The following is a 22,325-nucleotide window of genomic DNA, read 5'->3' on the forward strand; positions in this document are numbered from 1 at the left end:
CTCCCCCTGCTTGTGTTCCCTCTCTCGCTGTCTCTCTCTCTGTCAAATAAATAAAATAAAATGTAAAAAAATAAAAAAAAAAATCTTAAAAAAAAAAAAGAATCACTTCTCCTTTCTTTTTTCCTCCTAGCTTTTGGTCCAAGCAGGAAAGAAGACGATTTTCTCTGTTTTCATTCATTCATTCATTCATTCATTCATTCACTTTTTCGGTATGTTTTTGAGCCCTTCCTTCCGCCAGCCTTTGTGCTGCCCTGCTTCTGCCGTGAATGGGAAATGCTCACAGAGGGAAAATGTCCTCAGAGCAAGTAGAGGGTGGGCAGGAGAGACCAGGGCCAAGTTGGAGGACATGGTATATTGTAGGAGTTGAGAGAGGAGGCTTGGAGCCTGGTGGATGCAAGTTCAATTCCAGACGTGACTTGATCTTGACAAGTGACTTAGGCTCTAGGAGCCTCAGATGCCTTATCTATAAAACTGAGACATTACTTCCGTCCTTGCATTGACTCTTCACAGTGATGCTGTCCCCCGAGGGGGTGTTTAATACAGGCGGGGTGTTTTCAGTGTTTTGGGAAATCCTACTGGCCATGTCCGGGGAGGTCAAGAGTTGAATATCCCCGAATGCACATTTTACTTTATCCCACACTCTATATACAGTGGTCTCAGAGTAATAATACTAACTCCATTTCCAACAATATCATTCCTGAAAAGTTGAAGATATTTTTGTTTTGTTTTTATCCTTAAATTGCTATGTTTCAAAACCACTCTTCCCTGTGTGATCATGTCACTAACTAGATACACTTTGAGCCTTATTAACTCAATTTGCTTTTAATTTCTATGGATTGCTTTTTTTTAAAATGTAATTTTGGGGGCGCCTGGGTGGCTCAGTCATTAAGCGTCTGCCTTCGGCTCAGGTCATGATCCCAGGGTCCTGGGATCGAGCCCCGCATCGGGCTCCCTGCTCAGCGGGAAGCCTGCTTCTCCCTCTGCCACTCCCCCTGCTTGTGTTCCCGCTCCCGCTGTGTCTCTCTCTGTCAAATAAATAGATAAAATCCTTAAAAAAAAATAAAATAAAATAAAAAGAAAATGTAATTTTGTTTTATTAGTATGCAAAATACCCTACATGTTTCCAAAGTTAAATCCACAAAACAAGCTTTACTCAGAGAAATCTAGTCTCTTCCCTTCGCCTCCATAGGAAATCAATTTTTAATTTTATGATTTATCCTTCCATCTTTTTATTATCATAAACAAATATGGAACATTTATTCAGTACCCCTCCATTCTTAGTATATAATTTCTCCATCATTGTGCATATGTCTTTTCTTATATTTGCCAGCGTATCTTTGGGAGAGCTTCTTAGGAATTTGCTGGATTCTAGGCTATAAACATATGTCTCTTTGTCATGTATTGCTAAATTCCCCTCCAGTGGGATTGTACCATGTTGCATTCCCACTAGCAAAGCATGACAATGCCCATCAGCCTCCCAGCCTCCCAGAGTAGTTGTCACACTTTTGGATTTTTGCCAATCTGATCTTAGTGTAGTTTTAATTCGCTTTTCTCGTATGAACAAGTTGGAACATAGTATCACATGGGTAAGAACCATTTGTACTCCTTTCTCTGTAAAGTGTCCTTTCACATCTTTGGTCCATTTTTCTATAGCGTTATTCACCATTTTTTTTTTCTATTCATAGAAGCTCTTTATATATTAGGGATATTGCATTTTAACTTACAAGTTTCTCAGCTGCATTTGGCCCGTGATGACCGGACAGGACTGAATGGGGAAGAGAAAGGTCAGGAGCAAATCATCCCCTCTGTCCAGCCAAAGAATAGCAGTGGGGAGTTGGCCAGAAAGGAAGGTCTGTAGAGACTGCCATTGGACTTGGCTGAATGCATCTCCAGTGGTTTTGTCCTAAGAATAATATCACACCCTCATGGTCTGTCAACCGTGCCCCTCAGCTCCAGGGGCGGCGGGGTGGGGGGGGGGTCCCAGTCCCCATCCGGGAGCCTGGGCGGATTTAGGCTTCTGGGTACCCCCGCCCCCCCAGGCCTATGGAGGCCCCAGGCCTTCTCAGCAGCCAGGAGCCGAGGTTTACCCAGACCATCAACATGACTCATAACAGTAAAGTCAAGGGAGGGCTGTTCAGGCTGGAAGGGCGGCAGGTCCTGCTCTGATGCCCAGGGGGCAGCTGTGGGGGCCAGAGCCGGGAGGGGGGTACTTCTTCAGTCACATAGCCCTGGCAAGAGAGCCATGTTACAAAATGAATTGCTCTCAAAGTATCATTTGGCCTCCGGACTCTCTGAGGCTGCTCAATGGGAACTTTGTCTCTGCAAGAGAATAGAAATGTACGCTCATTCCGTTCAGCTCACATGACTTTTTCCCAGTAAATGACAGAGCTGAACCCCAAGCAATCTCATCCCAGAAGAACATTCCTCTGGCACGTCTGCTTTCTACTTTGCTGGAAGCTCATAGTCAAAGGAACTTGGGTGTGTTACGTGGAGGCACAAGCAGGCTGCCTCGACTTCCCCTCGGCCTCTCTTCCTGGCTCGGGTACTGTGGTCCCACGACGATGCTATCCACAGATTTCCAGCAGGTGCCCCTCCACCTGGAACACTTTCCAGGGTGGCTTCTCCTTGTCACGCAGGTCTCGGCTGAAATGTCACCTACTCAGAGAGGCCTTCCAGCCCATGTCTGCGAGAGGAGCTCCCCAGGCACCACCCACTGTGTCGCCCTGGGTTCATGCTTGGTGGCCCTTTGCACTCACTGACATTGTCTTGCTTAGATTTGACTTCTTTCTGGTCTGTTTCCCGCCACAGAAGGTCAATACCATAGGGACTGAGGCTGAGGCTCTGGAAACAAGACCCGGCATGCAGGTGTGTCCCAGATGTTGTGGAACCAAGCAGGAAGTGACCGGCCTGTCCCCACAGTCCCCAATGGTGGCGTTCTTCACTGGGATTACAGGATTATTCCAAACAAAACATGACAATAATTCTGCCTACTTAGGCTTCCAGAATTGTATCAAACCATGCTTCCAATCACCAAAATCTGAAGATTTGAGTGACAAAGTGCCTTGTGGGGAACACACTGAAGTGGGGACCAGGAGTCTTTGCCATCCAAATGAGCAAGGAGGGTGTTTCCATTTAATTTCAGTTTATTTTCCTAAATCGAATGTGGGAGATATTATGGCCCATGCGATCTATTGGTCATGATGAGTGACAAGCCATACCATTTGAGATCCACAACTGTAAAAAACTTGGAACAATTTTTCCAAATGTACAGAAGCAATCTATTATTATCGGGATTATTTTCAGTGTCTACAAAGTGACCAGTCAAGAAACTAAAAGGAATTGAGTTCATGATACCTCTCCACTCCTTTCATTGACCTTGATCCTTGACTCTTGATTTAAGAGTGCTGGTTTAATAGGATTTATATTAACAATGTGACACTAATCAACCTAGCAGAAGTTTCAAAAGTCCTCACCCCCGCCTGCCCCACCCCATGTTGGGGTGTGTATGAAGCACCACACTCACATTCCCTGCTGCTGGAAGGGAGAGTTGGTATCTCTTCTGAGGGGTAATACTGTTTCATGTGGTATAGTAGCTCTAGGATGGCCCCCACTATGGACTGAATGTTTGTGTCCCTCAAAATGCATATGTTGAAACCCTCATCCCCAATGTGATGGTATTTAGAGGTGGAGCCTTTGGGAGACAATCAGGTTTAGATGAGGTCATGAGGGTGGGGCCCCCAGGATGGGATTAGTGACCCTTAAAAAGGTATGATGAGACTAGAACTCTGTCTGCATGCATGAAAGAAAGTCTGTGTGAGGCCATAAACAGGAAGCGGGCCCCCACCCAAAACCCAACCTTGCTGGCACCCTGATCTCAGACTTTCAGCCTCCAGAACTGTGAGAAATAAATGTGTGTTGTTTACGCTCCCAGTCTATGGTATCCTATTATAGTAGCCCGAGCCGACTAAGACAGTTCCCAGTGAAGCACACCTTCTAATATCCACACTCTAGTGTAATCTCCTCCCCCGCTGAGTCCGAGCTGGTCTGTGACTCATTTTAACCAAGAGAATTCAGCTGGGTCGGGGCCTGACCTACACCTTCAGCATCTGGCTACCCTATTGGGGAGGCCTCATCTGGGGAGGACAGAGGCCTTGCTGTCCCAGGACCCCAGTCATGCCTCCATGATCCTGCCCCAGCCTCCATATTAACACAACCAATGAGAGACCCAAGCAAGATCAGCAGAAGAACTGCCCGGCTGAGCCGAGCCCTCCCACAGTGCTGGGAGAGATAACTAAGTGGTGGTTGTTTGACACCATCCCCCTGTTACGTGGGGATTTTAACAAAGCCTGCTCTTTTCCATATCTGAAAGTTTTCTGGTGTTTTATGGCATCAAGATCTAGAAGTCATCTTCTCAGATGACGGCAGGAGAATCCGAAAGGGAACAGTGTCTGAGATGCTGGTTTACTGAAAGTGTCTCAGAATTTGAGGGATCCTAAAGAGAAGTCATATGGATAGACTTACAATAAAGGCTGTATTGTAAATCCAGGGACATCAAAATGTGGATGTCTCGCCAGGAACAGGGGAAGATGTGGGGACAGTGGTGACTCCCAGGCTCTTCTGGAGGCAGGGTTCGGAGGATGGCAAGCCAGTTGAAAGAGGATCTTGCTAAGGGAAGCTCATGATTAAATGTAAATATTTGATGTATTTGAGCTGAACTAAGACTTTACAGGTTATTATTGTATTTGGTTGAATGCTCACAGCTGCTTTGCAAACCAAGACAGGGAGAAGAAAGGAGGACCTGGTCAACCTGGGCCACAGTCTTCCCACCTGTACAATGGGAACAATAACCATACGGTATCCACCACAAAGATTATTGGGACCCCAGAGAGGTCAAGCAAACTGGCAAAAAAAAGAGGGAGCAGTTCGAGTGTGGAATGAGGGCTGGAAGCCAGGCAGTGGTAAATGAACTTGAAAATTAATAGAAATCATTGTCTCTCTCTCCCTCCTTCCTTCTCTCTCTTTCTCTCGCTCTCTCTTTTTCCTTGATCAGTCTGGCTAGAGGTTTATCAATTTTATTGATTTTTTTTTCTCAAAGAACCAGGTTTTGGTTTCTTTGATTTTCATTGTTAGGATTCTGTTCTCTGTTTCACTGATTTCTTCTTTGATCTTTTTATTTCCTTTCTTCTCCTTAGTTCGGGTTTAATTTGCTCTTCTTTTTCTGGTTTCTTACAATAGAAACTGAGTCATTGATTTGAGACCTTTCTTCTTTACTAGTATTGTTGTTCAGTGCTACAAATTTCCCCCTAAGTTCTGCATTAGCAGCACGCCAGGAGTTTTAATATGCTGTTTTAATTTTCATTCATGTCCAAAGACTTTCTAAATATCGCTTTTGACTTCTTCTTTGGGCCATGGCTTATTTAGAAGTGCATTTAGTTTCCAAATATTTTGGGATTTTCCAGATATCATTCTGTTGTTGATTTCTAATTTAAATCCACTGGGGCCAGGGAACATACTTTGCATGACTTGGGTCCTTTTGAATTTCTTCAGACTTGTTTTGTGGCCCAGGATATGGTCTATCTTGAACGTATGGTAAATGTTCTATATGTACTTGAAAGAGTGTGTATTCTGCAGATCTTTTGGAGTGTTCTATAAATGTCAATTAGAGCAAGTTGACTGATGGTTTGTTTGAGTCTTACGTACATTTGCTGATTTTCTGTCTGTGATCTATCGCTTACTGAAACAGGGGTACTAAAATCTTTACCTAAGGGTGCCTGGGTGGCTCAGTTGGTTGTCTGCCTTCTGCTCAGGTCATGATCCCGGGGTCCTGCTCTCCCTCTCCTTCTGCCTGACACTCCCCCTGCTTATGCGCTCTCTCTCTCTGTCAAATAAATAAATAAAATCTTCAATAAAATAAAATAAAATAAAATCTCTGACTAAAATTGTGGATTTTTGTATTGTCCTTATGCTTCTACTTGTTTTTGCTTCATATATTTTGGAAGTGCTGTCATTAGGGACGTAAATGTAAACTGTTATGTCTTCTGGATTAACTGACCTCGATTAATTGGTTGCTTATTCCATAACTGCTAAATGGCTCTCTGACTCCAAATTTGACCTCTTCGAACACAATTACCAAGACAGGTAAAGGACAAGAATAATTTTACAAGTGTCAAAAAAGAGGATGACCCCAGCAGCCTGAGGACTGATACCCGAAATGCATCTTGTGGCTCCCCAAACATTTCCCCACCCCTTGGGGACCCAGTGCCTGAAGTTTGACCACCATAGATCCTTTGGGTTCATTAGTCCCTGTCTGGATATTTTTGCAAATGCCTGCAGGATGGGAAACACGGGCTCAGGGTGTACGTGAGCACCGGGGCCAGGGGTGGGAGAACAGGGAACACGCCAGAGAGGAAGGACCCTTACCGAGGCTGGTCAGGGGAGCGGCATAATCCTCCATGATTATAAACATCAGTGCAGTGGCCAGGACCTGACCAAGGGCTTCTCAAACTACCTCTCAGCCTGCAAGCCCAAAAGAGCCCCCATGGGTTTTGGAATCCCGGGTGTACATCCCTGTTGTAATGCTGACATTACTTTTAATATTTATAATGTGCTGGGGCGCCTGGGTGGCTCAGTCAGTTAAGCGTCTGCCTTTGGCTCAGGTCATGATCGCGGAGTCCCAGTATCAAGCCCCACATCCCAAATTGGGCTCCCTGCTCAGCGGGGAGTCTGTTTCTTCTTCTGCCCCTCACCCTGCTCATACTCTCTCTCTCTCTCTCTCTCCCTCAAATAAATAAAATCTTAAAAAAAGAAAAAAAGATTTGTAACGTGCTTCTAATGTGACTAGATGTGAGGGTGGAGAAGAGAAAAAGTAGGCCGAAGAGCTTTTTGTTAGTTTTCCTCCAGATTCTGTCCCTCCCCAGAATGAAAAGGCACCTCAAATCTGACGCCGGGTGGCCCTGAGTAAGCAGCATGATTTCCAAGGTCATGCTTGTTTGCGTACTTTCCCCTGGTGCTGGACTGTGTGTGTTGCAGGATATAGTTCCATCATATTTACGGCAGCACAAATGCGCGTTAATCCCCTCAATGTTCTGGTCTAGACTCTACAAAGCAAGATAAACAGGCCAGAGTGCTTTCCATGCCGATAGAATGTGTAATCCAGAAACGACATGATGAATTTCATCAAACCTAAGCCTCAGAGACGGAACGCCAAGCATTATCAGATGAACCACCAAGAAAGCAAAAGCTCTGCTCAACTATGGCAAAGCGTAAGATGCAATTGACTGGAAGGTTCGTCTAATTTGAGGATGCCCAGGTGCTTTTTTTTTTTTTTTTTCCAGTGGCTTTTTGCATCAATAAAATATGATGGGTGAATGTGAAGGAGGACAGGAGAACATGCTCAGACTTATACATAAAAGTAGTGCAGTCATTTAAAAAGCACCCGCCTTAGTTTAACCCAGTCCAGCCAAGCACATGGTGGAAAATGAAATATGGAGCCATGCGTTTCCTTTGGAGGAGAGGGGTCTCAGTGATCGGGGATTGTAAGGGAGGTGGGAAAGGTTTCGAGAGAAGATGGACTTTCGAAAGGAAACATGCCGTAATCCAAAGTATAAAATAAATATCCAGGAGTCTGTACCGACGTAAAGAAATGATGAAATAAACACATACATAGGCGGGGGATGAAAGAGCCAAATCTTGCTTGCAGGTGCCTTCCAAATAATTTATGCAGATACTCTGCCCTCAAGGGGGCGTCACTCCCTCCTCCCCAGTGGTGGGCTGGGCTTAGTCTGTCCTTCTAGAGTATAATGCGGAAAGGGGGGTGGGGGGGGGAAGAACAACTTTACAGTGAGAAACCTGACAAGCCAGGTCATCAAGGTCAACATCAATGGTGATCAGTCATATGGATGAGTCCTTGATATGATGGGAAGAGAATGGCACTTGACCTCTGGTGCTCTTCCTCCCCCAAATCCATAACCCTAGTCCAATCATGAGAAAAACATCTGACAGATCCTAATTGAAGGCAGAGTGTAATACCAGCCAGTATGCCTCAAAACTGTCAAAGCCACAAAACCAGGAAAGGCTAAGAAACTGTAACAGACGAGAGGAGCCTAAGGAGATCTGAGGACTGAGTGTGATGTCGTAACCTGGATGGGATCCCGGAACAGGAAAAGGACACTAGGTAAAAACTAGGGAAAGCCGAATAAACTATGGACTTTAGTTAATAATATGTTAATGTTGGTTTATTCATTGTGACAAAAGTACCATACCGATGTAAGATGTTAATAAGGGGGAAAGTAGGTGTGGGATATATGGAAACTCCCTGTACAATCGTCATAACTTTTCTGTACATCTCAATGTGGTTTTTATTTTATTTATTTTATTTTTTTAAGATTTTATGTATTTATTTGAGATAGAGAGCGAGAGAGAGAGAGAGAGAGAGAGCACGAGCAGGGGGTAGAGGGAAAGAGAGAAGCAGATTCTATGCTGACAGGGAGCCCCACATGAGGCTTGATCCTAGGACCTCAGGATCATGACCTGAACCGAAGGCAGATGCTTAACCGACTGAGCCACCCAGGCGCCCTATTTTTTATTATTTTTTTAAGTCAGCTCCATGCCCAGAATGGAACCCATTGTGGGGCTTGAACTCACAACAACCCTGAGATCAGGACCTGAGCTGAGATCAAGTCAGATGCTTAACTGATGGATCCACCCAGGCTCCCCTCATCTCAATGTGTTTTTAAGTAAAAAGTTTATTTAAACAGACAGGAGAGAAGTTGGAGAGTCTGCCCTGCTTTGGCACTGGGAGAGAGTTGAAGATTCTGCATTTGCCGGGGGGCAGGGGGCAGGGGACCCGCAGATAGGCCCTGGAAACGTGCTGCTGTCATTTTGAAAGATCTTACTCTGGATTCCTCAGGTTGTCCTCCTGTCAATGTGGGAATGGATTTAGGGTTTAGCGAGAGCTAAACCTTTGACTCACTTGTCTGCAAATGGCAAGTTCTCCCCCAAGTAAGCAGACTAAACGCATTTCGCTGGATGTTTAATAAAAGCGCAGTGTTTATGTGGAGGGCTGTGAAACCATAGCAGACACTCTCATGAACATGGAAAACCCACCAGCGTGTGGGTTTTCTCTTTACTCATCTTTTTCCAGGGGCTTCTCTGCAACCCAGCTTCCTGTGCGGGGTCTCACTGCCATAGGAATAAGCCTTCTGCCCAGGCTCCAGGCTCCTTGCCATGTGCTCACATATGCCCACTATTCTGGTGACTTCTTGTTCCACTACAAAATGAGAATGAGGGGACAGTGCTGCTTCATGAGGTCCTGGGCCAGCACATGCAGGAACAAGGCTACTTCTCTTCCCACCAATAAAATGGGCTCACACTACAGTCATCAGACTGAAGAGAAGACATGTTAGAAATCATGAGGAAAGGGGCGCCTGGGTGGCTCAGTCGGTTAAGCATCTGTCTTTGACTCAGGTCATGATCCCAGGGTCCTGGGATACAGCTCTGCATGGGGGGGGCGGTCCTTGCTCAGCAGGGAGTTTGCTTCTCCCTCTCTCTCTGCCCCTCCCCTTCACTCTCTCTCTCTCAAATAAATAAATAAAATCTTAAAATAATAATAATAATAATCCACGAAGTAGCGGTCTAACAGATGAATCAAGAGAGGATTTGGATGAATCAAAGAAATGATTTACTTTTACTCAGAAAGGCAAACAGTCCCCTGCTTGTCCCTGAGTGGGTGGCGCAGGACCCACCCTTCACTGTAAAGTGCCATTTGGCTGGTGCTTCTTGAGCTCTTCTGATGTGCTGCCCTTTATTCTTTATTATTATTATTTTTTAAAGCAACATGTAATAAAGGCACGACGCCACTTCATCTTTGGAGGAAAGAGAAATTATTCTGTATCAAGTTTATGAAATCTGGCAAGAACCTTGACCCTCTGGCCACCCAGGCTGGGTTTATCTTATGTGCAGTTACATAATGTCTTGGCCCAACTGATTCATGGTGTGATTTACAAAACTTTTGTTTTATTTGCTGCCTTTCCAGGCTCAGGCACTTGTAGAAGAGCTAAGGACATAATTCCTTTTGAAAGAATGTGAAGTGGTCCTGGTTCCAGAATTAAAGTGTCCAAAAACCAGGAGATAATGATGCAGCCCTTGCATTCATAAGTCACTAGATAAAACTTATGGGCAGGGAGGGAGGGGCATCCACAATGGGCCAGCTCGATGTTAAATACTCTGGCAGATGCTGTTGATAAATAGTATTAAGTCCCCCTTCTGGGAGCTTGGAGGAAATGCCTCTTTTCACTGTGGACTTCTAGCATTTATATTATTTTTCTATATTTCCTTCTTTTTAAAAACACTCTTCTCCCATTTAAGACCAGCTACAACAAGGAGCACCCGTCTGGCTCTGTTGGAGGAGCGTGCGACTCTTGATCTCGGGGTCATGAGCTCAAGCCCCACGTGGGGTGTAGAGATTACTTGAATAAAAACATTTAAGAGCAACTACACCAAAAATGCATTCAAGTTGTTATTTGTTAATAGCTCACCTCTAAGAGAGGTGAGATGCTGTAAGTGTGCAATAAGACTTTCTTTTCCTCCCTGTGATTCCATAATGCCCACTTACGAGGCCTGCCATGGAGTAAGTGCGCATTAAACATTGCCCGTGATATTGACAAGGCTGACCTTGCTAGGAGAGAGCATGGGGATAGAAAAGAAAAGAACAGCATTGGGGCGCCTGGGTGGCTCAGTTGGTTGGGCGTCTGACTTCAGCTCAGGTCATGGTGCCTCTTCTCCTGGCTTGTACTCTCTCACTCTCTCTCTCTCAAATAAATAAATAAAATCTTAAATAAGAAAAGAATAGCATTCATTCATGAATCTAGCCACTGAAACACATGCTTCAGGCTAGGCCCTCTGTGGGGATGCAGACATGTTGATAGAGGTCCCCACAGACAGTGTGGCGCTTATACTGACCTAGGGAGCTATGTGCCCTTTTGTGCATTATTTCACCCATCTGACTTTCCATATCTGTATAATGGGTCAAACGTATGTACATGAACTAGGTTGGACCTTTGCCTTAATATGGCTGCTTAGATGATCAGCCCTGCAAAGGATGTTCCATTGGCAGTCTGCTGGCAACTTAGAGTGGATGCTACCAGCGAGGTTCCAAACCAGAATGAGAAAGTCTAACACTGAGTGGAGCCTGCAGACCTGTTAGTGGAGGCCACAGAATGACCCAGGGTGGCCCAGGAAGTGAGAATGGTCCTGTGGATTGACAGTGAAGAGAGCCTCTAAATTAATCACAAGTGACTCTGCCCTGGAGAAAAAAGCCAGAAAGAAGAGCAGAGCAAAACCAGAGACCCAGAGCAGGGACTGGAGGAGGAGGCCAATGGGGGTGGCAGTGGGTGCCAGAAGCCGGGCTTGGGCTCGCTTCCTCATCAGCTATTAGGGAGGCTTCTGTTTTGGTCATCACCACTGCGGTACCTCCTGAGCTAGGAGACTGAGCAGTGGGTTGCCTTGTCCATGTCTCAGAGCTGGGAAGCGGGCGGCGATGAGCTCATAGCTGAGGGTCTGCCATGATGACATGGCCGTAGGGCTAAGGCATTTGGGTGTGTCTCCTCACTTTGCTCACCCGGGGGGTCATTGGGTAGTGTGGTTCTGGATGTTTCTTGAGTTCTAGGAAGTTTATAAAGCATTATTGTGCTGGAAGTGGTCCTCCTCCTCTGAACTAGATGCTGTTTTCCCGCAGGGGGAAGAGTGGGATGAACCTGGACTTCACTCACCAGGACCATCTGAGACTGGAATCTAGATGGCATGTGTCCTTGGGCCAGATACTCAACCTCCCTGCACACCCATTTCCCCACCTGCACAATGGGAATAAATATTGATTTCTCTGGACTGCAGGAAGAACTCCACAAGCTCCTCTGCCTAGAGTGTCCCATGTGGTACCCAGCACACAGTGGTTTGAGAACTTATTCCCACTTGCCAGAAATCAGTCTGTCCTTCATCCTGCTTCCACCCGATGGCCATCCCACTGACCTCTGGGGTAGGGGTGGGGAGTAGTTTCCTCTCATTTTGCTTTAGGTTCCTTTCTTCCATATGTTCTCCAGAATGAAGTGAATCTCTTCCTCTTCAGAGTATCTCACAATGTAGCACTTCTCCAAATCCACTTCAAGTTATAATGATTTTACTTAAGGGCCACCTCCTCTCCCTAGACAGGAAACCCCTGTTGGGAACTGTGGTATAAGAAAGAATATATCTGGGTTTTATCCCTAGTTCCAGGCACAGAGCTTCAAAACCCCTGGAATTTCCCGAGTGGCAGGAGTGTCTTTGTTATGCTAATGAGGTGACAGTCGGGGTGGGGCTCCATGCTTCTGGATGCCAGGTGCCCCTCTTGGTGCTTATTTTTATGAAAACATCTTCATTTCATTCTTGTTCTTGAAAAATAATTTCTTGAAAAATAATTTCAGGTTGACATTTTCCCCCGCCAGCACTTTGAAGATATTTCTCCACTGTTCTCTGGTTTTTACTATTGTTTTAGAGAAATTTACTCTCAGTCTCATTGTACGGCCAGTTTCTACAGGTGGCCTATCTTTTCTCTCAGGCAACTTTTCAGATCTCTTTGTCTTTGGTTTTGTGTGGTTTTACTGTGTGCGTAGGTGTGGCTTTTGTTAGTCTTTGCTTGGTATAGTTTGTACCTCTTAGCTCTGTGGATTCATGTCTTTCATCACTCCTAGAATTGTCTCAATCATTGTTTTCAAATATTGCTTCTCTTCCATTCTTATTAGTCTCTCCTCATGGAACTCCTATTAGCCATATGTTAGAATATCTCATTTTATTATCCATACCTCTTAATTTCTTTTTTCACTTCTTTGTCCTCCTTTTTTTAATCTGCCCTTTGAATAATATCTTCAGATCTATCTTCTAGTTCACTAATTTTCTCTTCATCACTCAGTAAACTACTATATATATGTATATTTATGTGTATATTTCACAATTCACCCAATTAAAGTCTATAATTTAAAAAATTGAAGTCTGAAATTCAATGATTTTTAGTATATTCACAAAGTTGTGCAACCATCAATTTTAGAATCTTTTCATCACCCCTGAAGTAACCCTGTACCCATCAACAGTCATTCCCTATTTCCCCCAATCCTCCCACACTTGCCCTCAGCAACCGCTAACCTACTTTATGTCTCAACAGATTTGCCTCATCTGGACATTCACCTAAATGGAATCCTACACTGTTATCTTTTGTGACTGGCATCTTTCAGTTAGTGTAATTCTAAACTGCCATATAAGCCATCTGTTGAATTCTTCACCTCAACAATTTTTTAAAATTTCTATAAGCTCTCTTACTCCCTTTTTCAATTTACCTGATCTTTTGATAGTCTTTTTCCCCCCTGATAGTCTCATTTTTGTGATTCCGTCTTTACTTCTTTAAGTATTTCACAGACAGTTATGCTATTTTATGATGATGTCTAGCAGAATGATTTAGCATCTCACGTTCTTGAGATTCTAAATCTGCTTCTACTGATTTTTACTCAAAGCTGTCTGTTTCTTTATGTATTTGGTAATATCTGGATGGAAACTACTGTTTAGCTGATCTCAGTTTGTGGAGAATCTGAGGTTTTAAATCTTCAAGAGAAGTTGCCTAGGCTTCTGCTGGGAGCTGTGGCGCTAGAAACCACAGGATCCCCTTCAAAGGGTCTAGCTTACAGTTTAAGTCTTGGTTTCATCTCAAGCTGAATGCTGATAATGGTGTTCCCCCGCCCCCCACTGCCTTTTGTGTCTCCCCTTCAGGTGGCAGCCCTTCCTATGTGTGATGTATACATGCACATGATGTCATGTATGCAAGCTTTCCTGGAAAGCATCGTACTGCATGCCCAGCAATGCACAGAAGTTCTGTCCTATCTAGTTTATCTACAGGGGAAGGGCTCCTCAGAGCACCTAGTTTGCCATCCTATTTCTGCTGCCTGGAAGCCCCTAGCCTGCTTCTGTTTCTGCCCTGCTTCTCTGGCTTTATTGGTCAACCTTGAGTTTCCCAAATAATCTTCTCTATCATTCCATTTCCTGTGTGACTCTCCAAACTCAGAATCTATTGGCTCACAGCTGATTAGACTGACTGATAGAATAGCTTCCTGGTAATAAGGATGATATCTGTGAGCACCAGCAGTGTGCCCTGACCCATCCCAAGGTTTTTTTGTTTTTGTTTTTTAAAGATTTTATTTATTTGAGAGACAGAGCATGAGTGGGGGCAGAGGCAGAGGGAGAGGGAGAAGCAGACTCCCTGCTGAGCAAGGAGCCCAACGTGGGGCTCGATCCCAGGACCCTGAGATCATGACCTATGCCAAAGGCAGATGTTTAACCCACTGAGCCACCCAGGTGCCCCCATTCCAAGGGTTTTACATGTGTTAATTCCCATAGTCATAACAACCATCCCACTTTGCAGATAAGGAAACGGAGGTAGAGAAAAGCTGGGGGGCTTGTTTTAGGTCCCACAGGTTGCAGTTGTTGGAGCTGGAAGGCAAACTCAGGCAGCCTGGCTTGTTTCCCTTTTTCATGACGGCAGAAAGAAATAGAAGGGCTCAGGGCCATCCAACATTCAGCAGAAAAAGCCCTGTTTTTCGAGGAAAAGGCTACAGACACCTGGGAGCTCACGAAAGCCCTGACCTGGCCTTTCTGGTATGTTGTGTACCGCAGTGAGACTTGGCAGTGAGTCTGGGGTTCTCTGAGCTTTTTTTCTGGCTGGAAAAAAAAACCCAGCAACAACAAAACAACCCAAATTCTAACTCAAGAGTCATGAGTTTCCCTGATTGCATCTGTGCAGAGAGTCTAGAAAAGCAATACTACAGTGACAGCAAACCTGTGATTCAAGCAGCTTTGTGGCATTTTCAGCTAGACTGGGGAACCCTGAGAATACACTCAAGACCCTACCTTTGACTTGATCCAATAGAGGCAGGAAACTGACGGTCAAGTGTGAAACAACAGCCAGCTGTGTTCTAAGCCATTAAGTGACACCCAACGTGGGACTGGTAGGAGGCATTTGCTTCAAGGAGGAGAGGTGGTCCCCTCTAGTCATGAGACCCTGACCCCTCCTCATCCCGTCCCAGGACGTGCTTTCTCCTGGTCGGCTACTTCCTTAAAAATAAAAGTGTGTCCTCATATGAGTGAAATCATATGATATTAGGACACACCTTTATTACTCATATGTAGAATTTAAGAAACAAAACAGAGGAACATAGAGGAAGGGAAGGAAAAATAAAATAAGATGAAAACAGAGAGGGAGACAAACCATAAGAGACTCTTAACTCTAGGCAACAAACAGAGGGTTGCCGGAGGGGATGGGGGTGGGGGCCTGGGGTAACTGGGTGATGGGCCTTAAGGAGGGCACTTGATGGAATGAGCACTGGGTGTTATATGCAACTGATGAATTACTGGATTCTACCTCTGAAACTAATAATACACTGTATATTAATGAATTTGAATTTAAATAATAAAAAAGGCATGTCCTTTATAATAGCAACCACTATTAAGCACTTACCTTGTGCCAGGTGCTGTAAAAAGCTGTTTTTACAGACTTCCATGTTTACTTGTTTTACATGCTTGTCTCTTTTACTCTTCCTCTGTAACATCCGCACTATTATCCACCCACTTCATGCATAAGGAAACTGAGGCTGGGGGAAATGACTTTCCCAAGGTCCCAGGGTCAGAAAGGGGTGGGGGTCATGGGAACCTAGCTCTTGGGGCAGCAGAGCCTGCTTTCGGGCACTCCCCGTCCTCCCCAGGAGTGTCCCCACAATCTCTTCTTTACCACACAGCCAGAAGGGCCACCTGGGGGCAGGCTAGGCACAACCCAAGGACCAAAGGCTAGTCCTTCTGCCAGGGTCCTGAGTATTTGTCTTCTCCCCTCTGATGTGGACCTGGCTACCAAGGGGCCTTGCACACTGGGTTTCTCAGCCACAGGAGGAATCGGTGGGGCCCTGAGCTGCAGGGTCTGGGCCTAGTGGGAGTTTACCTTTACTGCTTCCCAGCTGGAATTCACCAGGTACTGCCAGAAGGGTCCAAAACCTGAAGCCAAAGAGACCCTGGTTAGCTCAGGTCAGGCTTAGTTGGGTCTCTATACCTGGGCTGCTCCCCAAATTCCCATGGGAGCTTCCTGATGCTCCCAGGGCCATGGGGGGCTCCGAGCACTCCACACACGCCCCTTCTTGAAGAATGCAACCTCACTGATCTGGGAGCATTTTCAGAGTTCTCTGTGGCAGGCATTGTGGGGCAGCCAAAAAGGAACGAGCTGCTGACCCACCCCCAAGCTAGGAAGGCTTGAGAAAGTGCACAAGTGTCTGGTTAAAATGCATGCTTTGTTAAGAGCCTAGAAACACACCCGTGTGAATATGCCCAGTCGTTTGCTAGGAGAGGTGCAAAGTCAATTCAGTGGAGGAGGGTGGCCTTTTCAACAAATGGGGCTGGAACAACAGGATACCCAGAGGCAAAAACATGAATCCTCAACCTCAGTCTCGCACCTTGGACAAAAATTAACTCAAAGTGGATCATGGCCTTCAATGAAAAAAGGAAAACCATAAAACTTTTACGGGGGAAAAAGGGAGAAAATCTTGAGACCTACCCTTAGGCAAGTGCTTGACACCAAGAGCACACCATGATCTATGAAAGTAAACGTTAATAAACTGGACCCCACCCAAGTGCAACTTTTGCTGCACAAAAACGCCTTTTGAGAGAATGAAAAGAAAATTACGGACAGAAGGAAAAAAGAAAAAAACAGTTACAGACCACACATCTGATGAAGGCCTCGTATGTAGAATATATAAAGAACTCTCAAAACTCAACATTAAAAAAACAACCCAATTAGAAAGCTGGCAAAGTACACAAAGGGACATTTCACTGAAGATCTATGTACAGACAGCAAACAAGCATAGCAGGGGATGTCTGACATCACTCACCAGCAGGGAAACATGAATTAAAACCACGATGAGATATTATCACACTTCTAGAAGAGCGGCTAAAATAGAAATACCGATAACCCCAAAAGCTGACAAGGATGAGGAGAAACTGGCTCATACCCATTGCTTAGTGGGAATGTAAAACGGTACTGCCACTCTGGGAAACAGTTTGCCAGATCCTTTTAAAACTGAAAGTGGACTTCCCACCACACGCACTCCTGGCTATTTATCCCAGAGAAATGAAGACTAGTTTTCAAGCAGAAACTTGTACACACATGTTCACAGCAGCTTTACTTGTAATAACCCAAAGCTGGAAACTACTCAAATGTCCTTCAAGAGGTGAACAATGAAGCAAGAATTCCAGATCATGCAATACTACTACTCAGCAGTGAAAAGAAAAAAGTAGAAACCACACAAATGTGTGCATCAACTGATGAATGGGTAAACAAAATGTGCGATCCATATAATGGGGGATATTATTTGTCGATAAAAGGAAGTGAAGTACTAATACATGGTACAACATGGCTGAGCTTTGAAAATATTATGCTAAGTGAAAGAAGCCAGTCACAAAGGACCACGTAGTGTATGGCCCCATTTATACGACATATCAAAAATTGGCAATCTAGAGAGACAGAAAATAGGTTAGTGGTTAGTAGATTTGGAGTGGGGGGCGTGCTGGGAGTGTGATGTGGGAAAAAAAGACAAAAGAAAAATTAAATTTCCTTACTACCTACAGCCCACTGACAAGTCCTTGAAACAGGCAGAGTGACATTCCTCTAGGAGCTCAGCTGCCTCAATGTTAATACTTTGCTAAGGGCGAAAGGCAATCTTAGCCTGACTCCTAGGATCCTGTAAGTCTTTAACATATAAAAATTCCTTTGGAAACTTCATTTATCTCTACTCCCCAAGATACATGTTGGCAGTCATCCCCCAAGCATATGGCCCACCGATATACATCTGAAGGGTCTCATAACTAAGGTTTTATTAGATGGTAATAAATGGCCTTTTCCCAACAATAGCTAGCCCCCTCAAGGTCCTGGAAACCTTGCTTCCAAAATTCCTTAGACAATTATGCCATCCCTAACCCTCTCCCAACTTGAAAGTATATGATGGGCCACTCCTCATGACCCCATTGCAGCTCCTTCTGCCCAGGGGTCCTGTCCCCATGCTTTAATAAAACCACCTTTTTGCACCAAAGATGTCTCAAGAATTCTTTCTTGGTCGTCGGCTCTGAACCCTAACATCTTTCCGACATCAGGGTGGATTAGGGAGTTATAACTAAGGGGCTCGGGATTTCTTTTCGAGGTAATTCAAATATTCTCAAATTGGTTGTGTGATGAATGCATAACTCTATGAATATACTAAAAGCCATCGAACTGTCCATTTTATTTATTTTAGGGTTTTTTTTAAGATTTTATTTTTAAGTAATCTCTATACCCAACATGCAGCTCAAGCTCACAACCCCGAGATAAAGAGTCACACACTCCACTGACTGAGCCACACATGAAAACTGTCCGTCTTAAGTGAATTGTGAATTTTATCTCAATAAAGCTGTTTAAAAAAAAAAAAAGGAACCACTGATACATACAACAGCTTGGATGAACCTCAAAGGAAATATGCTGAGTGAAAACAAGCCAGTCTCAAAACGATACATACTACATGATGCCGTTTATACAATATTTGTAAAATAACATCATTATAGAGGTGCAGAACAGCTTAATGGTGGTCAGGAGTTAGAGGTGGGGGAAGTGGCTTGTTTTCAACTCAGATATCTAGACACCCTGTGGCCCAGTCAAGGTGACACCTAAAATTAACCATCAAAAGATGGTGTAGGAGTGACCACACCCATGGGACCTCTTATTTTACCTCTCCTTCAGAGTGGCCCTTGCTCAGAGCTCCCGGGCCACCCCCCACCCCTGCCCCCGTAGGGGAGGCCAGTGGCTGCCAGGAGCTCAGGCTTTTAGAGGAGGAGCCAGTCCTAGAAAGGATGGTGCCTTTGAAGTTCTGAGCCTCTGAGTCTAGAACCGCTAACAAGCGTGGCTCACAAGGGGTCAATCTTTCTCAGGCAATACAAAATTTTGGACAGGATGTCCTGACACCAGGAAGCCGATGGTGTCCTCTTGACACTGACTCCTATAGAATAAGACTGTAGCTGCCACTGGGGGCAGCCAGAAAACAAAACAAAACAACAACTTTAGAAAATATTGAGATTCAGAAAAAATCACTGAGAAACCAGGTCCCTCAGACTAAAATCACAGCGCCACACACACACAAAAATCACATTCTGCTTTAGAATCATATTCAGATCAAAACAGTCAGATCATCTCTTATCTGTTTTTAATTAGGAAAAACAACTCAGCAAGTACAGGTTTGAAGCTCTTGTTTTGTAGGGTCACATCTTACACTTTAAACTTGGCAGGCCCTCAGGGTGAAATCTGCATAAGGCTAGAGGAACCTTCTCACAATCAAGGGAGGCCCTTTGGAGGGATGCAGGTTTTCTCAGCCTCCCACTATTCTTGTTGGTGCCAGTCGGAATGCCTTGAACCTGAGGCCGTTTGTCAGAGCCCTGTCCTCCCCCACCCCCATCAGTCTCTGTGCCAACTGTCTTGGCCAGATTTCCAGCAAATCCAATTACATGAAGAGACTACCCCTGGCAGTTCAAAGCATTTTTAATAAAGGAAGGCCACACTCTAGAAGCCAGTGGGCATTCCCAAATGGTGCCTGATGATCAGGTACTTCATCAAACAATCTAGAGTTTGCCTGCAAACCACAAGCTGACAGGCCAAGCGGCAGGGGTCCACGTGAGTCGAAGACATGCCAACTGGGCTTCAATATTCATATTTCATTTGTGACAAGCATTGCATTCATCAGGGGTACAGTTTCCTTAGCAATTCAAGAATATTTTGAACCACTCAATCTCTATACCCCAAATAACACAAATGAGAACAAGGGAGATAAAAGGTTTTCAAAAGAATTTTCTTTACCTCAGAAGGTTAACAGGAGTTTGATTACAGCCTGAAAATATTGAGATAGTTACGTTTCGATTTTCCATGTCCATAGGACTCCTTGTCTCCTGTTTCCTTCATTTCACACAATTCAAAAAACTTAAAATATGCCAGAAGTGTCTAACTAGAAAGAAGGAACTTTGTAAAGAAATCAAACCCTTCTGGGACCAGCTGTGACAATGACTGGGGGTGGCAGGGGTTGATTTGGGATGAGCTGGAGAAAGGTAGGAGTGGGTGGCTACCATTCACTCTAAGTTGATCTTTTGGGGTTCAGAGTCTCCAATTGGAGGCTCTCCGGTGGTGTTCAGGGCTTTCTGAGTGGCTGAAAGCTCTTCAGCCTGTGTGTTGGGGGCTGTGTTCTCCTTTGGGGGTGGTTCTTGTAGATGGACCGCTGTCCAAGCCTTACAAGGCCCCATCCTTTCTGGATCCCCAGCTCCCACTGCCTCGCTATGGAGCTGTACCCCAGGGGATGTCACATGGACCCACTGGGCCCCAGACTCAGGGACAGCAGGTGCCAGCCTCGGATTCCTCCCCAGCTGGGCGGACGGACAAGGTCTAAGCCTGAGCCACATGCAGGCACCTTTGAATTGAAGGAGAGGAGCAGAGTGGAAAAGCCTCTCTGTCCGCTGTTTTTCAGTAGGGCATAGCAAGAAGTGATAGGCAAGCTTCCATCTGGAATTATTGGCACCACCAGTTGCCCCTCCTTTTTCCCCCGAGAGGGAACCCTTTATGAGCAGATCAGGCAAGTGCACATTCCGCGGTCAGGCTAAAAGCGCAAATGGGAAAGCAGGAAAAGTCTTACCAGTCACTACCACGCAGCTGGGCTGGGAATCCATGAAACCCAAGCGGAGAGCGTGTATCTGTGCCTCTGGGTGTCAGATGGCCGTGGCTCCGCCCAGGGCACGGGGCACTCCGACCACTGGGCGCCGCCCCCATCCCCCCGGTGGCTGCCAGCCTCAGGCTCCTCTCGGGGGCGCCCAGCCTTGTGCCTCCCCGCCCCGCAAAGGCTGAAGACTCCTGGGTGTGGGTAGGGCGGTAAGAAAGCGGAAATAGCCAGTCCGGGGCTCAGAGGCTTTGGGCAACAGACAAACAGAGGGTTGGAGCACCATCCGGGACTTTCTGGACCCTTGGGGTCGGGGTTAGGTTGTTGCTGGGTATGGGTCAAAGGTGAGCCGTGAGTTTGGTGATCAACTGTCCCGGTTTGCCTGGGACTGAGGGGTTTCTGGGATTGGGACGGGGCGGGGGGCGGGGTACAAAAATGTGCTGTAACCCATAGAGTCCCAGGCAAATCAGGTTGGTGGGTGCCCCTACAATCTGTTTGTTTAGATTTTGTTTCCTCTCTTTAGTAATCTTCCTCTTTCCCTCCCCCCGGAGCCCCTCATTGTGATTGGCTATGATGACTTCGTGAAATTTGGTTGCTCTTGAAACTGATTGTGCAAAATATGTAAAAAAAAAAAAAAAAAAAGGAAAAAGAAAACCAAAACCACAGATGAAGCTTATGGTAACAATGCTGGTTGAAAGCACATGTCATCTATAAGCTGTAGGTGCTCAGACAAGTTCACCTCTCTGTGCCCTGTCTCCCCTTTCTGTGAAACGGACGGGATCACAGCACCCCCCTTCCTGAATGGAGCCCTCCTGAGCCTAGGGGGCATTGTCCTCAGCCCCTACAGCCCTGGGGGTGGGGGGTGGGGGGCGGGCTCACCTGGCCAGCAAAATCTACTTTTTTTTTTTTTTTGGCTTCTCAGACTGTGCCCTCCCCACACCACATCCTGCCTGCCATGAGTGCTTAATGCCGTGCTGGACCACGCACCACTAAACGTTAGTCACTGCCCCATGGGGGCCTTCCACCTGGCTCTGTAGACATTCCTCCGCCTTCTTAATTGTGGCAGAGTAACTAAAGCTACCATTTGGGGCTAGTTTCTCTATCGAAGAAGTCATGTTATGCAACATCTTGACCTTTCAGAATATATTATATATATATAGTTTTATAGATATAGTTTTTATGTAGTTTCATATATAAAAGTTTTATAGTTTTTATATTTAAACTTTTATATATAACTTTTATACATAAAAGTTTTATATATATACATATATAAATATGTATATATATACACATGTGTATATATATATATATATAGTTTTTTAGCTAAAAATACTTTTTTTAGAAAGCTAATAGAAGGTGGGGAGCCTGGATGGCTCAGTTGGTTAAGCTTTTGACTCTTTCCTTTTTTAATTTATTAATTTATTTGAGAGAGAGAGAGAAAGCGTGCACAAGCAGGGGGAGGGGTAGAGGGAGAGGGAGAAGCAGACTCCCCGCTGAGCTGGGACCCCAATGGGGGCTTGATCCCAGGACCTCAGGATCATGACCTGAGCCAAA

General features: G+C 45.3%; 1 protein-coding gene across 1 annotated transcript in view; it reads right to left on the reverse strand.

The window, feature by feature from the left end:
* Window positions 1-21,091, reverse strand: part of PGPEP1L (pyroglutamyl-peptidase I like) — a 31,392-nt gene extending 10,301 nt beyond the window's left edge. The window contains exons 1-2 of the mRNA XM_081831586.1: window positions 20,751-21,091; window positions 16,004-16,056 (exon numbers count right to left, since the gene is read on the reverse strand). Of these exons, the coding sequence (XP_081687712.1) occupies window positions 16,004-16,056; window positions 20,751-20,784 (87 nt within the window). The 5' untranslated portion in view covers window positions 20,785-21,091. The remainder of the gene's footprint in view (window positions 1-16,003; window positions 16,057-20,750) is intronic.
* Between the last annotated feature and the right edge of the window lie 1,234 nt (window positions 21,092-22,325).

The sequence above is a fragment of the Leptonychotes weddellii genome, chromosome 9 (genome assembly GCF_054177405.1).
Source record: "Leptonychotes weddellii isolate Sample4059 chromosome 9, ASM5417740v2, whole genome shotgun sequence".
Classification (NCBI taxonomy): Eukaryota; Metazoa; Chordata; class Mammalia; order Carnivora; family Phocidae; genus Leptonychotes; species Leptonychotes weddellii.